We start from the raw sequence: 14540 nt of genomic DNA, 5'->3' as shown, positions 1-14540 counted from the left end.
CTCAAGATCCCATGAAAAGCTAGAAGAGAAAGAAGGAATAGGAGGAAAACAGCACAGGTAGGAAGTGGTAGAGAAAGATGCAAGGAGAAGAAACACAAAAGCCCATGTTTCCCATTGGAGTCCCCGGTAACCCAGAAGTGTTGACGTGCTTATTCTGCCATGTCAGGAACTGAAGCTCCACAATGTTCTACTTTTAATCCTCTCAAGCACCCTCCTTGTAGAGGATCCAGCTCTTCATTATTTCACTCATTAGTTAGATCTAATTTCTGGTAAACCAATGTTAATTTCTTGATTTCAAGTCCCACCCTTCTCAAGTTTAGCAGACATGACTTAAACACTACCCTTGAACTGCAGTAAAAATCTCCCTTCTTTGGATTAAACCAGCCTGCCTGCACCCTTCCTGACTCCTCCTGCCACCCTTCTCAGTTACAGTCTCTAACTTAACACTGCATGAACCTCCATCTCGCAGCTGTGCGTAGGTAGGTAGGCCCTCCAGTGATATGTCTTCTGGTACTACAACTACTTCTTCCAGGCAAAAAGAAAAGTAAACCCTTTGGCATACAAAGGCAGCGGAGGGAACTGTCCAGCTCCTCCCTGGGCTATCCCTTAGCAGTACAGCTTCTGGGGTAGGAAAGCACACCAAATGTTGCACTCTTGACTTCCCCCATTTAAAACTATCAATGACCAGCACACTGGATATAAAGACTCTTCTGGGTCAGTTTTTTGGGTTTTTTTCCTGAAATCTTATGCTATTATTTAAGCCACAGCTACAAAACCAACCAACCAACCCAAAAAAGACCATGAAGAGTCTTTAAAGAAAATATTTCAAACTGACACAACATAGAAAGATATAAGCAAAGAGCAAAATTTTCTATCAGCAACATATTTATGACAGTATGACATGCAAACTAATCATATTCTTCACATCTGAATTACTCAATATATACATTTGCAAGTGTCACTCATTTTGCTGAATTTATTCAAAAATGAAAAAAAAAATCTTCTATACACAGTCTACACTTTATCCAGTCATGAAACCTATGTTTGGACTAACTTCATCAAAAATAATTACTTCAAATTTCCATCAGTGTCACCAAACAGAGTTTAGCCCAAATATTTTTTTCTCTTCAATCTATTCAACGGACAGAAATGGAGCTTCAATAGTTTGGGTTTTTTTAATCCCAAAGCAGATTATACAAACAACAATTTCATGAAAGATTTTTTTACAAGCCTAGCATTACTGGTTATATCTTATTATTAAGGTAAGCATTCTTCAAAGAACTGTATGATTGGAATTTCTTCCTGATACATAGTGACATGCTATTTGCTGGCTGCAGTGAGAAGAGTCAAAATGAAAACAAAAATACAGATTATTTTTTCTCTTGTCTTTATTGATTTAGACTTCAGAGCTACAGCCAAAAATAGTGCATCTGTAGAAAATTACCACACGTGCTATCAATACAGCATCATTGCATGTTTAGAATCATAAGCACTTGACAAATTGCAAAGGGAACATTCAATCTAATATTTTGGCAATGCAGACCATGAATAGAGAATACAGGGAGAAGGATTTTTTTTCCTCTAAAAAGAAATAGTTCTGCACAGGAATGAAAAGCCTCTGTTATAAAATTAATTCCAGTCACAAAAAAAAACCTCACACTGGCTCATTCAAGACATCAACATACACTGCTGGAAATTTTGCATGGAATGTCGAATGGTACGCAGAAGCTATGACTGCTACAGGTATAACGCCGTCTTCAGCACTTTGTATGCCATCGAGATGGTCACTGCATACCCAACTGCCCAAGACAAACCTCTGCCGGGCTGGGGAAGAGGGATCAAGTATGCAAAAGTGTGAACGATCCTAGCCCCAGCAAAGATCCTGAAATGCACCAAGGCTGTGGACAGCTCAGGGCCACTAAGAGCATACAGCAGTCCAATGCCAAGAAAGGGGACAATATTTTCAAGGTCATTCAGGTGGCCTCTGGGGAAAGAAGCAAAGTTATTTTACAGTGTTACATTTTGTTGAATAAACCACTTCAAGCCTCATTATTTTTCAGCACCTTCAGAGCATGCTACCGTTAAGGCCCTAACATAACTGCTGGCTTCCTCTGCAGTGGGGACAGCTTCAGCTACTGAAATTATTTTTGCATGTTCACCTGACATCGCTCTGGTCTCTCTTGCTGCACCCCATGTTTTTAAGCTTCTGATCTTCTGCATGAAAGATCTCAGTTTTCCTCCAGGATCTTAGTAACATTAGGGACTTACATGAGGTATATGAGTGCACCTGGGTGTGCAAGAATGCAAGGAAAGGCAGGGAAGAAAACAGATAGCTGGAATGTTCTTGTAGCCTCTCTCAACTGAACATCAATTAACTGGATGACTGTGGCTGCAACAGTCTAGTAAGACTCCATGGCCCAGACGGTCTATTCCAATCCCATAAACTCAGTGTGTAGTATCCATAAAGAAAATATGAAATATCATATATATGAAACATTCTATCAAATCTTCATTAAGTTCAATCATCTTGAAGAATGTTATTTTTGAGCACCTAACAGGTGTGACAGTTATGCTTTTGCTTCATTTTCTTCACTACTAAAGCACTAAAATAGATGAAAAATGTTTGAAATTTTGAAACCATAATATAATTTACTAAAAATGTGTTGAGACTGAACTCCAGATCTTGAAGTATTCTTTCACGCCTCTTCCTAAACCTTCCCTGCTCCTTTTACCTCTTTAGAAAAATTATACTTCCAGCCAAATTCACTGATTGAAACAACCTCTAAGCCTTACTAATTATGTCAAATTCCACAGCCAACTAGAATCAGAACATGGTGTTATTTTGCAGCTGCTTTCTGAACTCATTTATCATTACAAGGAAACATATCTTCCACCTTTTTTATTCTTTTCTCCAAAAAAATACACTGAAGAAAGTTAACATCTTTTCTATACCTATAAACAAAACAAATTCTAGCCACACAGAGGACAAGCCATGCTAAATCTACGTGGCATTATCCATTGCCATGAAGCTTGCAAAAGAAAACATAGTATACTTTTGTTGAGAGGCACTGCTGGAAGGAAAAAATAGATCCTGCAACACTAATAGAGTAACTAGAACCAAGTTGACGTACTAGGTCTGGAGAAGCGTGAATAGCTCTGCAAAACAGCAACAAAGAATTTGATAATGCAGTGTTCTAAAAATCTAACCTGTGTAAATGACTCTGTGTGGTGGTTGTCATTTCTCTAACATAACAATTCGAGTTAAAAGGGCATCTGGTCATAAAGTTAGTATCGACTCAGTTGTCCTCTTAGAATTTACAAATAGAAAGGAATTATTCTTCAGCAAAAGTGCCCATTTTTCTATAACAGCCAGCAAATTAAACAACTCCTAGAACCACTCAGGGGGAGAAAAGGAAAATTCCGAGCATCTTTACAACCCACTGAGATTAGGAATCTTCTGAGATTTTTATCCAGAAGAGACATACAGAAATATACTAGACTTCATAGAACCACAGTCATATACATTTGCAAGGATGCACTGTTCTGATATCAGAGCTGATAGTCATTTTCAAGATCCTCCCTAACAGTGGTTTAAATGAGAACAGTTTATTCACATTCCAATTTTTTTTGTATAAAAATATATATAGCAAATAAACTGTTAGCTTCATTAAGGAATAATGATATGGAAAACATTCCATGAAAGCTTTCTCTTTTTAGCACAGGTATATCAAAGAGCATCTTGGAAGTTATGATTTTGGTAACAAAATTTTGTCATCAGCTAAGTAAAATTAAATGAGCTGTAACTTCTAGCCCACTGAAAGGCAACTTATATTCTGCCACGAATCTTTCAAAACAAAATATGTACACCGCAGGTTGCACACCGCCATACTATTAATAGCATTCTTCCAGAAGGCTGATCAACTTTCCTGTACAACTGACACATCAGTGAGTAACCTCGATTCAATCCAGCAAAGAGAGCACAGGTTTTGACTCCCACTCTGCATGATTTGCCAGATTAATTCTCTTACAACTCTGGAGTTCTGTGACTTTAACATAGTTTTACTCCTCTTCTCCTGTTATTTCCTTTACACTTCAGGAAAAGATGCAACTATTGCAACTGATGTTCAGATCATATAGAAAGCTGAATTGCACTTAATGGACACTGCTTCATACTAAATCAACTTATGTCATGTTTTACAACCTTCTCACCAGTTCCCCCATGCATACAGGATACTATCAAAGAGTCAGCTATTATAACCAGACAATGACCTACTATTTTTAGCATGCATGCTGACTGAATGGGGAGTGGTTTGTTCATTTAAATAAATGTACTACATTACTATGTAAAGCAAAACAAAACACACACAGGCTTGCCAAAGAAGATGTGAGAGGTATGAAATTAATTCCTTGATTTAGTATAATTCAGCTATTTAAAATAACTCTTAAAGACTACTATGTATTACCTACGTACACGTTCGACATCTGGATCAGTCCGCAGATATTTTTTAGCACTCTCGCCTTTTCCAAATGATGCTGTATCTTCTGGGTTGACAAATGCCTATGTCAAACATAAACACACAAGAGACATCAGAAGCCAGAATGTTTTTTCTGGTCAAGACAGCTTGCTACAAAGGTCGCTCTTTTTACTAATGCCTCTATAACCTCACATAACTTACCTGAAATTAAATGCACAGGGAGCAATATATTGTTCACTGCATTACTGTTTTCTTGAGCCTTGCCTGTATGTAGCTTGCATGCTGACAAATTAATATAATGTAATTTATGCATGTAGCTAAAGCCTTCTTGTAAGATGGACAAGCACAGCAGATGACTGATACTTAGCCTGAAGTAATGCCAGTGGGCTGAAGGTACATAGGGACCTGGAAGGTAGAACTGCTATCTGCACCACCCAAGTCTCGTTTTCACTATCCTTGACAAATTATCCAAAAGCCTTTTGGGATCACTTCCTTCTTCAGAACTCTAACACAGAATAGCATCCAAAAGACCTCCCCCCATGCTCATTTATGACCAAATAAGTTTCTCCATTTCTTCTTAAGTACAAATTTTTTCCAGTTATGTAACCCGTCATTACCTCCAAATACTGTAAGACACTACTTGAAAACATTTAATACAGTTAGTGCAGACTGCAGTAGATCTTTCTTCACTGACACATTAATAACACATGCATTTTGTGGACTGTTCAGACTATGCAGGTGTAATTCAAGCAAACCCTTTTGATTTTTAGGAGACCTTCATGATTGCTTTCTGAGGCATTCTTGATCCATTTCTGTGAAATATCCTTGGCCTCAAAATTCTGGAGACACCTTAACAACTATCAGCATCAGTAACCTTTTGCCTTCTCTAACTCCACTGCTTTCCTCTATTTTTTCTTAACAATTTCAGGATTTTTTTATATTAAATAGGAAATAAAAATCGCTTTACTAATTTGTCTTTGGAATATTACTGTCTGTCATAAGAAAACCAAGCACTATAAATTAATGAACGCACTATTGTCACCTGCATACATATGGATCATAACACATTATGAGCATTAATACAGGACTCCATTGGATCTGCATATAAGACCAGTACAGCTGACATGCTTCTGCAAGACCAAAAAGAGGTGAGGTTATGACAGACACCTGGATCCTATTTTGAACATACAGGACAGACTGTGTGCTCTGCTATACTCAAGATTTAGCTGTGACAAAGACCTAGAGAGCTATTAGAAACCAGCAGTAGCTCAAACGCTGTGCTTCATGAGGACCTCATGACAAACAGAACTGGGTTATCTTGCACCCAGCAGAAACAAAAAGCAGCATTTCAACAAAAGGACTGCCACAAAATCCTTGAAGCACACACCGTCTTGCAAAAACAGATCTCATAAGAATAGCCATATGGGGCAAACTCAGGGCTCTTTCAGCCCAGGACCAAGCGTTTCCAACAGTGGCCATAAGCAGATGCCTAGATAGGAGCAAGAACAGGGCAAATACAACATTGTATTTCCCATGAGCTTTTTTTCTCTCCTCAGCTAGATGCAACTTCTGCATTATTTAGTAAACCTCAGTGGATACTTCATATACTTATCTAGCCTACACATCGACTCACATAAATTTTCAGCCTGCCTCTTATAATAGAAAAAAAATCAATTATCTTTTTTTAGGATAATGACCTACCTGCAATGGGAAGGCTAAAACAATTAGGGAATGTAAAGAGCTTTAGAATTACTGGATGAAAGGGTTATAGATGCATAAAAATCCACTTCATACCCCTTCTTCTAACCCTACTGGTTAGTTATTCATGTAACATGGCTCTATATCATACTTTATTTGCTTTATAAATTGGGTACCCTGGACACCAGCTTTCTGCAGAAGACAGTGGAAACTACAGTTATGAAAAACTCTTACTTAGAAGTAAGAGAAATGTTCTAGAAAGGCAGAGTAAGTCAAATTCAACTGTAAGATACAGTCCCATAATTATCTCATAATTATGTTAAAGACGTCCAACAAAGCATCAGCATGCAAGACTCAGAGTATCATTAGGGGAGGGAGGAGGAAGAAAAAGAACAGCACCACTATTTGAATGGTGAAAACAAAAGAAACATCTGTGATATCTCTACAAATTTCAACCTATTCTACCAGACAGTATTCCCAGTTTCTTACCTTCCTTGTGATTCTGAAGTATGCTGTTATAAGACTCATTAACATCATTTTTAGAAGAACAATAGTTGTATAAGTAGCATAAGCCCGGAAGACTTCATTGTCAATTAACTGGGTCAGTTTAGCCATTTCTCTGCTTCTCACTGATGACCTTTAAAAAACAGTAAAGTTAGGTTAAGATCATAGGAATTCAAAGTTCCGACAAGATTATCAGAATATCCTTTTTTTTTTTCTTAATCACTGCAATGACAGCACAATTTTGCAACTGTGAAAAGTTTATTTTCAAACAAATTTGGTTTTCCTCAATTTATTTTCACAATGGCATACTATAATACTTTAAGATGAGAAGTTATATTATCATTTAATATTTAGCTTCCATTCTATCTGCTTATTAAACTGTCAAAAAATAATCCACCAAAACATTTAATGTAATTGCAGAAACAAAATGTAGTCACTTTTGAAATAACACAAGGAGTTAGACCAATTTCAGACCAGTTCATTTGAACTAGTGAATTTCCCTAAGCAGTTACCAGGACAGAAAGAGTGTGATGACATACTATACGTACTGTAGTGTTTAAAGAAGAACATTAGTATTGCCTGTCTTTAACAATGGCACAATTTTAATTGCACGTCAGCTTTCAAATTAACCAGTATCTTCCCACCCAGCAATAACTTGTGATGAAACTGAGTTAAACATGCATTTTTCCCCTTTGAGACCTTGTTCTCAAAAATTGCTTTTAGCATGATTCACGGGCAAAGATTAAGTTGTAATGACAAAAAGCAGAGAACTATTTATGCTTTTATCATGGGAGATTTAAGCTAATTAAGTATCTTTCCAGTGAGACCATAGCAAACCCACAGTCCTATGGAGGTGGCACCTTTTATCAACACCATAAAGTTAAGAATGTGATGAGAACTGAAGGCACATAAAACAAAAAGCACGTCCCCTTGCACGTTCAATTTGTGCTCTGCACAGAACAAGGCTTTTTACCTCACCAGTGCTTCAGTCATGCACTTAGCAAGTAGGAATCCATGAAACTAGTACGTCTTGGCTTCACTTGAGACCAAAATAAATGTACTGTTTTAGTCAACTTCATTATTTCCTAAATTTTAACAACAGTAATTAAAAATTAATAATATTAAACTTGATTACAGCTCTAACAATCTCTCATCTTGCTTTCAGCATGGAGTCACTGCCAGCTACAGCCAAACAAGGGAAATGAGATGAGAGCAGTAGAAGACTCCTGCTCTGAAAGCACATCCTTGGTGGGGTGGTGGGCAGGATGGTGGTAAGCAGCTGTTTGACCAGTGAAACAAACCTGCCTTCCCTGGACCTGTCTGGCTGTGGTGGTGGGATTTGCTCCCTCTTTTATCCTTTCTAAAACAGTGTTTGGGTCACTAGGCAAGGCAGTAGGCCTCGGGGTTATAGAAAATTCAGTATAACTCTCCCTCCTCTCACATTACAGTACAACAGTTTTCGAGATCATCAGTGATTTGGCAAAAATTTTTTTCAGTGATGAACAGAAACTGCAATTTTTAACTTTATCACAGCAGGAAGTTTGTGTAGTTTCACCAAACAAAATTAAATCCCTGGCATCCAAGCATTTTTCCATAGTGGATCTTAAAACGATATTGAAAATACAGCCAAGAACTGTGCAGAGTCATGAGAAACTGTTCACCATCTCTGGAACTACACCACCTTTGTCCATTTTCCCTGCTTGTAGGGTCGGCCTCCCCAGACTCCTACCGCCCAGGCACTGCCTGCGCTACGAAAATGAAGTACGCTGACGAATTCGTGGTTAAACAGCAGCAGAAAAACAAACATAACCCCCACATACTACACCAGCACAGGGCTTAAAAGGATACGTCTAGTAAGTCCACAACAGCCTGGTAGCAATGGTCTCTCCCTGTGGTGCGGACGCAAACCCGGGCCCGCTGAAGCGCACGCGGTCAGACCCCACGCGAAGGGTCACAAGCCGGTGGGTAACGACCCGGGACGCCGCACAGCTACGCGGGTGCCCCCGCCACGCGTGGCTGTCGCAGGCTGGCCGGCCGCGCAGCTGCACTCGGCAGTGCCGCCACCGGGCAGGCCGCCTGCCGTCTGCTCGTTACAACGCCACCTCCCGAAGCGCACCCCCTGCCCACTTACACGGCCGGCCCCCCCCCCGGCCAGGCCCGGCCACACGCTCGGGCTGGAACCAAGCGGGGCCGGCGGCCGCGCGCTGCCCGCCCAGGCCCCTGCGCTCAGCCGCGCCGCCCGGCCTGCGCGCACGGCGCTGCCTGCGCTGCGCTTCCCCCGCAGGGCGGGCAGGGCCCGGGCCGCCCCGCCGGGAGCTGCGGGGACCTGCCCTCACCGACCGCCGCGGGCACCGGGCCGCCTCCGCGCCGCCCTCCACCACAGCCGGCCGCCGCCTGCGCGGGGCGAAGGCTCCGGTACCCCCTCAGGAGAAGCCCCGCCACCTTCAGCGGAGCTGACGCGGCCCCGCGCACCCTTCCGGCACCCGCGGGGGGTTCGCGCCCCGAAGGCGGCGGAGGGGGGGGAGGGGGGCTTCCTCCCCCCGCCGGCAGCGGGAGCCGCCATCACGCACCTCGCCCGCGTCCCCTCGCAGAGCGCGCACAGCGCACCGAGCCCCGCTCGTCCCGGCCGGGCACTGCGCCGCCGCCCGCCCCGGGCCCGGCCCCGCCTCGCCTCGCCTCGCCCCCGGGCGCGGAGGCGGGTCCCGGCCCGGCTCTCGGCGGGAGCTGCGCGCCGCTGGCCCCCGCGGGCCCCGGGCCGCTGCGGTGTGCCAGGCCCGGGAAGGGCAGGGCTTGGGCCCGGGCCCCGGCAAGCCTTACCTGGGGAGGGAACGAAAGTAAACCAGGAAAAACAAAGAAAGGCCGTTCTGGTCTGAACACCCTTGGCCTTCGAGGCACAGAAACCAAAGACTGTGACCCAGCCAGGCGGCGTTAGGGACACGCCATGTCCAGCCATTGCACAAGCTCCCAAGTGGGCCCAAAGCTCACCTGGAAAATTACGTAAAGCAACTTAAGTCTCAGCACTTTGGGCTCCTACATTGTTTGGGTGGGTCTGAACTTCTACCAAAGGAAAAAAAAAAACATAAAAATGGTTACGCTGCCCGGCCACCAGTGCTGTTCCAATCAATATGTATCATGTTGCTTTGCAAAGCCTAACAGAAAATAAAGGGCCTTCAGGGCTGGCCACAGATTTTACCAGCACGCTGGGATGTGATGAAAGGAGGAAACCTGGTGTACGAGCTTCCCTGTGTTTCTTCCAGAGAAAATTAGGCTATTCCCACAGCACTCCCCTATAACGGGAGCCATGCTTGTGACAAAACAGCTCATGATATACAGGCCTGAAGAAGATAAAGATAAATGTACTCAGGTGCTCAGTAAAGATTTCAGAAATAATCCTAAAGACGTGTACAAAGTCAGAAAGGGATACAATTTTTAAGGCTGCATCATTACAGAAAAGCTAGTTTTAGGTATATATATTCAGCGTTCATTGTTGTTACTTCTGTGCTTCATGTCATGTTAAATACCTGCCCGTGCAGACCTTTGTGACTTTTCTTATTAATCATCAAACACAGCAAAACTCGTTTGAGTAAGGACTGTAGTATCAGAACTGTTTTTAAATGACGGTAAAATTGGGTTCAACAACCTTTGTTCTTACTAAGGACACTGCAAATAATATTTCCACTGCAGTCAACAAAATAACTCACATGAGCATGGATCCATCCCAGCAAACAGATTTATTTTAAAAAAATGAAAGCATTTCTGCAGGTCATAACTTATTTCAAGGCAAGAAGTTTATTTACTTCATGAACTGTGTACACCACCTAACACATAATATATCCCAATCGCATGTATAATTGGTGCTATTGAAATAAAACTATAATTATTTTCTATTGCCACCTTTTTTATGTTTGTTTAGCATTCTAATTCTTAGATGAAGCCAGGTTAAAAAGAAGGTAAAACTGTTAACAGAGTTAAAATAAACCCACATTATTATACTTGAGAAGAAAAGCTGGTAATTGATTTACATGCAGTTCTCAGAACTAGATTGGGAAATACCAGAAAGCCAGGAGAAAGGCGATTTTCATTCGTTGTAGGTAAAATTAGTTGTAGGTTGTATAAAGAGAAGCAAAAATGCAGGTAGAAATTTTATAGATTCTGGAAATTTAGATTATTTTATGTGATCTTAAAAAACACTTCTGAAATTGGGAAAGCTTATATGCTCCCAATCTTTGAATTTTGAGGCCAACACCTTACTAATTTTTTCATACCATTATTGAATTCCCCTAATTCTAAGGGAAGGTACAGAAAGAAGATGTGAGGGAGGAGAACAAGAAAGGAGGGAAAAGAGAGAAAAATGAAAGAAAAAGAAAAGAGAAAAAGAGAAATAGAAAAAAGAACGGGAAAAGAATAAAGAAAAAGAAAAATAGAAAAAAAAAGAAAAGAAAAAAGGGGAGGGGAGGGGAGGGGAGGGGAGGGGAGGGGAGGGAAGGGAAGGGAAGGGAAGGGAAGGGAAGGGAAGGGAAGGGAAGGGAAGGGAAGGGAAGGGAAGGGAAGGGAAGGGAAGGGAAGGGAAGGGAAGGGAAGGGAAGGGAAGGGAAGGGAAGGGAAGGGAAGGGAAGGGAAGGGAAGGGAAGGGAGAAAAAAAGGAAAAAAGGAAGAAAAGAAGAAAATAAGGGAAGAGTAGAGAAAAGAAAACAAAAGGAAATAAAAGATAAAAGACAAAAAAGGAGAAAAAGAGAAAGGAAAAATAAGGATAAAGGAAAGACAGAAAGAAGTTAAAGATAGAAAGGGAAGGAGAAAGTAAGAAAAGAAACAAGAAAAGGAGCCATTATTTCTTGTTGACCCTGAACCACTTAAGAGTTGGGGGGAGTCTAAGCAGAGTGCAAAACTAGGGCCATAGTTAGTAAAGCAGTAGTGAACTTGTGCTCAAGGTCTATTTTCTTCTCAAAGTTCGGTAGCAGCATAAAGTGTCTGTAGAACATTTGAAAACTGCTGTGATCTAAGTGAGGTTGGATACATAACTGTGGTGATAGTTGCTCCTGAGGGGCCCATTCTCACAGTCCTTACTCATGTGAATTGTCCCTTCGATGCTAATAGCATCACTCTTGTAAATCAGGGATGCCATATCAGCCCAATGCCCAGGGTTATACTGATCATGAAGGGCTTGATCTTGCAAACCTCATTCATGTGAGCAACCCTTTTTCATGACAATTTTCCTACTGACTTGAACTATCCATATAGCCAGAGACAGTAGAATCAGGACACAAATTTAGGGTCAGCATAAAAGTAGGAATACAAGAGTTTTTCATTTAACCTCCAGCAAGGAATAGATACTTCCCAAGAAGGCCAGATAAATGCAATTATTCTCTTTTGACTGCAGGGAAGGGGAGGGAGAGGCATGTATTGATCAGCCTTGTTCCATCCTGTCTGCTTCTCCGACTGCATTTATTCACCATAATTAGAGTGATAAAGAAGGTACCAACAATACATTTTCACCATACCTGAAGTTTTTGTTCACCACCCCTTTGTTAATATAAATTAGTTGTTTCCTCAAATAGCTTTTCTGTAAAATTGACAAATTTTGCCTCCTGCATTAAATAAGCCATTGATTTATAAAGTAAAACAAATCATGAACACTAAGATTCATTCCATATTTTAACTTAAAATCTGAAGTACTCTTTAAATTCAGAAAGGGAAATGTTACAAAAATGTTTAGTATAACGGACCTGAGTCAGTTTTTGTGCTACTCCATTAAAACCTACACCCTCTGGTTAGAAAGCACTTTCACAATATTAGATGTTGACACCTATGTAATTTTGCTGTGATTCACATGCTTTTGCTTCAGAAGATCTCAAACTGCTGTCTGGTTGCTCTGGGGAACTGCTTCAAAAACAGCAAGAAAGGATCTTTCTTTAGTTAGAAATGCTTCCTGCTGGGTGTAGCTCAGTGAAGGCTTCTCTGGCATAAGCTGCCTTTTCATTGAGCTTCTAACTTCAAAACAGCTGTGTCCATCCATCTGTCTCTTTTATTCACACCACTGTTTGGAGGACAACAGTTGTCAGTATTCGACTTCAGTGTTCTTTTAGAATTCCAGATGCTCACATGTGAGACAGAAACAATAGTACATGGTTTAAGTGACCAGTCACAGTGGTTGGTGACCAACAGGCAGTGAGAGGAGGTGAAAGAATACAATCTCCACAGAGCACAAGAGCAGAAATTTCTGCTGATTGTCTGCTCAGTTATACATCACTAATACATTATTCAAAAACCCCACAATGCTCATTTACCGGTCATTTAAGGAGACAATGAGTAAGGTTATCCTCTAAAGTTGCTTACTCTTCCATCAAGTAGCACCATTCCTACAAGGAACATGCAAGCCAAGGATCAAAAGTCAGGGGACGGACATACCATAAGAAGTACTCCAACAGATGGAAAGTACCTGTAGACTGTTGCCCTACACAGCTTGATGTCCCAGTTGAGGAACAACTCAGAAAGGGACTGGAGGGCATATAGGCAAACCTTTTCAGTAGATCTATGTATAAGCACATCATGGACCATTTTTTTGCCTTGAATCCTCTTTCACTGCATATGAATACTGCAGCAATGGTCTCGCTTCTGCAAATAAGTCTGCAGCACAGAACTGCCTTTGCAGCTGACAGTAATGCGTATGTGATGAGGTATTTAAAGTCCTGTGCTGTACTGAAGGGAAAGGGGCATTAACCTCAGCTTTTGTGATGCTATTTGGTCTGTACAATTGTTTTTATTAGTAAAGCAAGATATTGTAGATTATTAAAGGCCATGTGAGGGTTGATATCATAATGCTCAGATATGCCAATAAAACAGATTTTGCAGACACCATAGTACGTTACTTTTAAGCTAATCCAGTGAGAAGTTATTTGTTAAGCATTATTAAATACAGCTTGCAGAACAAAATCTGATCCTTTAAAACAATACTGAAGTAGCAGAAGAAAAAAAAATATTCATTATAAACCCAGAAAGGTTATCAAGTTTCACTTCACAGATTGAACAAAGTAGAGAGAGCAAAATGATTTTTAAGCCATTGAGGTTTTAATCATTAGTAGAAGCATCCAGTAGTTTTTCCTTGTTCCTGTACTACTATTCTGCTCTAGAGCCATGAGAAAATTATTAAGCTGGAGACCAAACTGGAATATTTTTTGCTACAGTACCACTCCAGATGCACACAGAAGGCATACAATCAGTTGGAGTGAGCTGCTGAGAAGACAGAGATGATAAAAAGTATCTAGCAATAAGTTGCCAAGGTATCTCTATAGACAAGAGATTCCTGGAAACAAGCAAAAGCTTTACAGATGGAGGTATGTGTAGACATACAGACCTGGTGTGTCTATAAAAAAATAGGTAAAGTTATAAAGTTAACTTTTAAAATACTCCCAGATCGTACTGTGAGATTTTTGTACTCGTGTAGATGTAGGTATTTAGACAGTGAAAGAGCTAGGTCCTGTGGATTGAAGCAAGCTCATTTTTCCATGAGAGTACAAAACCGCCCTATGATGGTCTGAACCTTTGGTCACTGCTAATCTTAACTGGATTCCTATCACAGTTGAATGTCAATAGGCTAAATGTTCCTGTTGCTCATTATTAGTCATGTAAAATTGGAGTTTCTTTACACTTTATTTGTATGTATGTATCACTGATGGGATGTGAACCATGTTTAGCTAGTGAAACAGCTTCTGCCTGGCAGTTTGGAGATGCTTTTGAGAGCTGAAGGTGAGAAAGGAGAGGTACACTCCTGCACAGGTGTTTATTTTTGAGGAGTAACCATCTGAAAGAAAGAACTTAAGTGTTCCATATAAGCAAGATACTGATCAGTAATAATTCCCTGTTGCC

At 41.0% G+C, this 14540-nt stretch overlaps 2 protein-coding genes across 19 annotated transcripts in view; one reads left to right on the top strand and one right to left on the bottom strand.

Annotated features, from left to right (window-relative positions):
* Window positions 1-14540, bottom strand: part of MGST1 (microsomal glutathione S-transferase 1) — a 106979-nt gene that overhangs the window by 70848 nt on the left and 21591 nt on the right. For 4 of the 13 annotated variants that reach the window (XR_008747853.1, XR_008747854.1, XR_008747852.1 and 1 more), the window contains exons 1-3: window positions 9248-9401; window positions 6663-6810; window positions 4472-4558 (exon numbers count right to left, since the gene is read on the bottom strand). Coding sequence is in view for 10 of the 13 variants with exons in the window: in XM_055808618.1 (XP_055664593.1) it covers window positions 4472-4558; window positions 6663-6788 (213 nt within the window). In the remaining 3 variants the exon portion in view is untranslated. Of the gene's footprint in view, window positions 1-1370; window positions 1985-4463; window positions 4559-6662; window positions 6811-8497; window positions 8636-9013; window positions 9188-9247; window positions 9403-14540 lie in introns of those variants that run through there. The other 9 variants (XM_055808614.1, XM_055808617.1, XM_055808612.1 and 6 more) reach the window with 6 other exon arrangements.
* The window catches only part of SLC15A5 (solute carrier family 15 member 5), a 71210-nt gene continuing 65222 nt past the window's right edge, over window positions 8553-14540 (top strand). For 2 of the 6 annotated variants that reach the window (XM_027782796.2, XM_027782795.2), the window contains exon 1: window positions 8554-8638. Coding sequence is in view for 1 of the 6 variants with exons in the window: in XM_005234726.3 (XP_005234783.2) it covers window positions 8556-8638 (83 nt within the window). In the remaining 5 variants the exon portion in view is untranslated. Of the gene's footprint in view, window positions 8639-14540 lie in introns of all 6 variants that reach the window. The other 4 variants (XM_055808611.1, XM_055808610.1, XM_027782794.2 and 1 more) reach the window with 3 other exon arrangements.

The sequence above is a fragment of the Falco peregrinus genome, chromosome 6, assembly GCF_023634155.1.
Source record: "Falco peregrinus isolate bFalPer1 chromosome 6, bFalPer1.pri, whole genome shotgun sequence".
NCBI classification, from domain to species: domain Eukaryota; kingdom Metazoa; phylum Chordata; class Aves; order Falconiformes; family Falconidae; genus Falco; species Falco peregrinus.
Note: the sequence above shows the minus strand (reverse complement) of the source record. Positions and strands in the feature narration are given on the sequence as shown.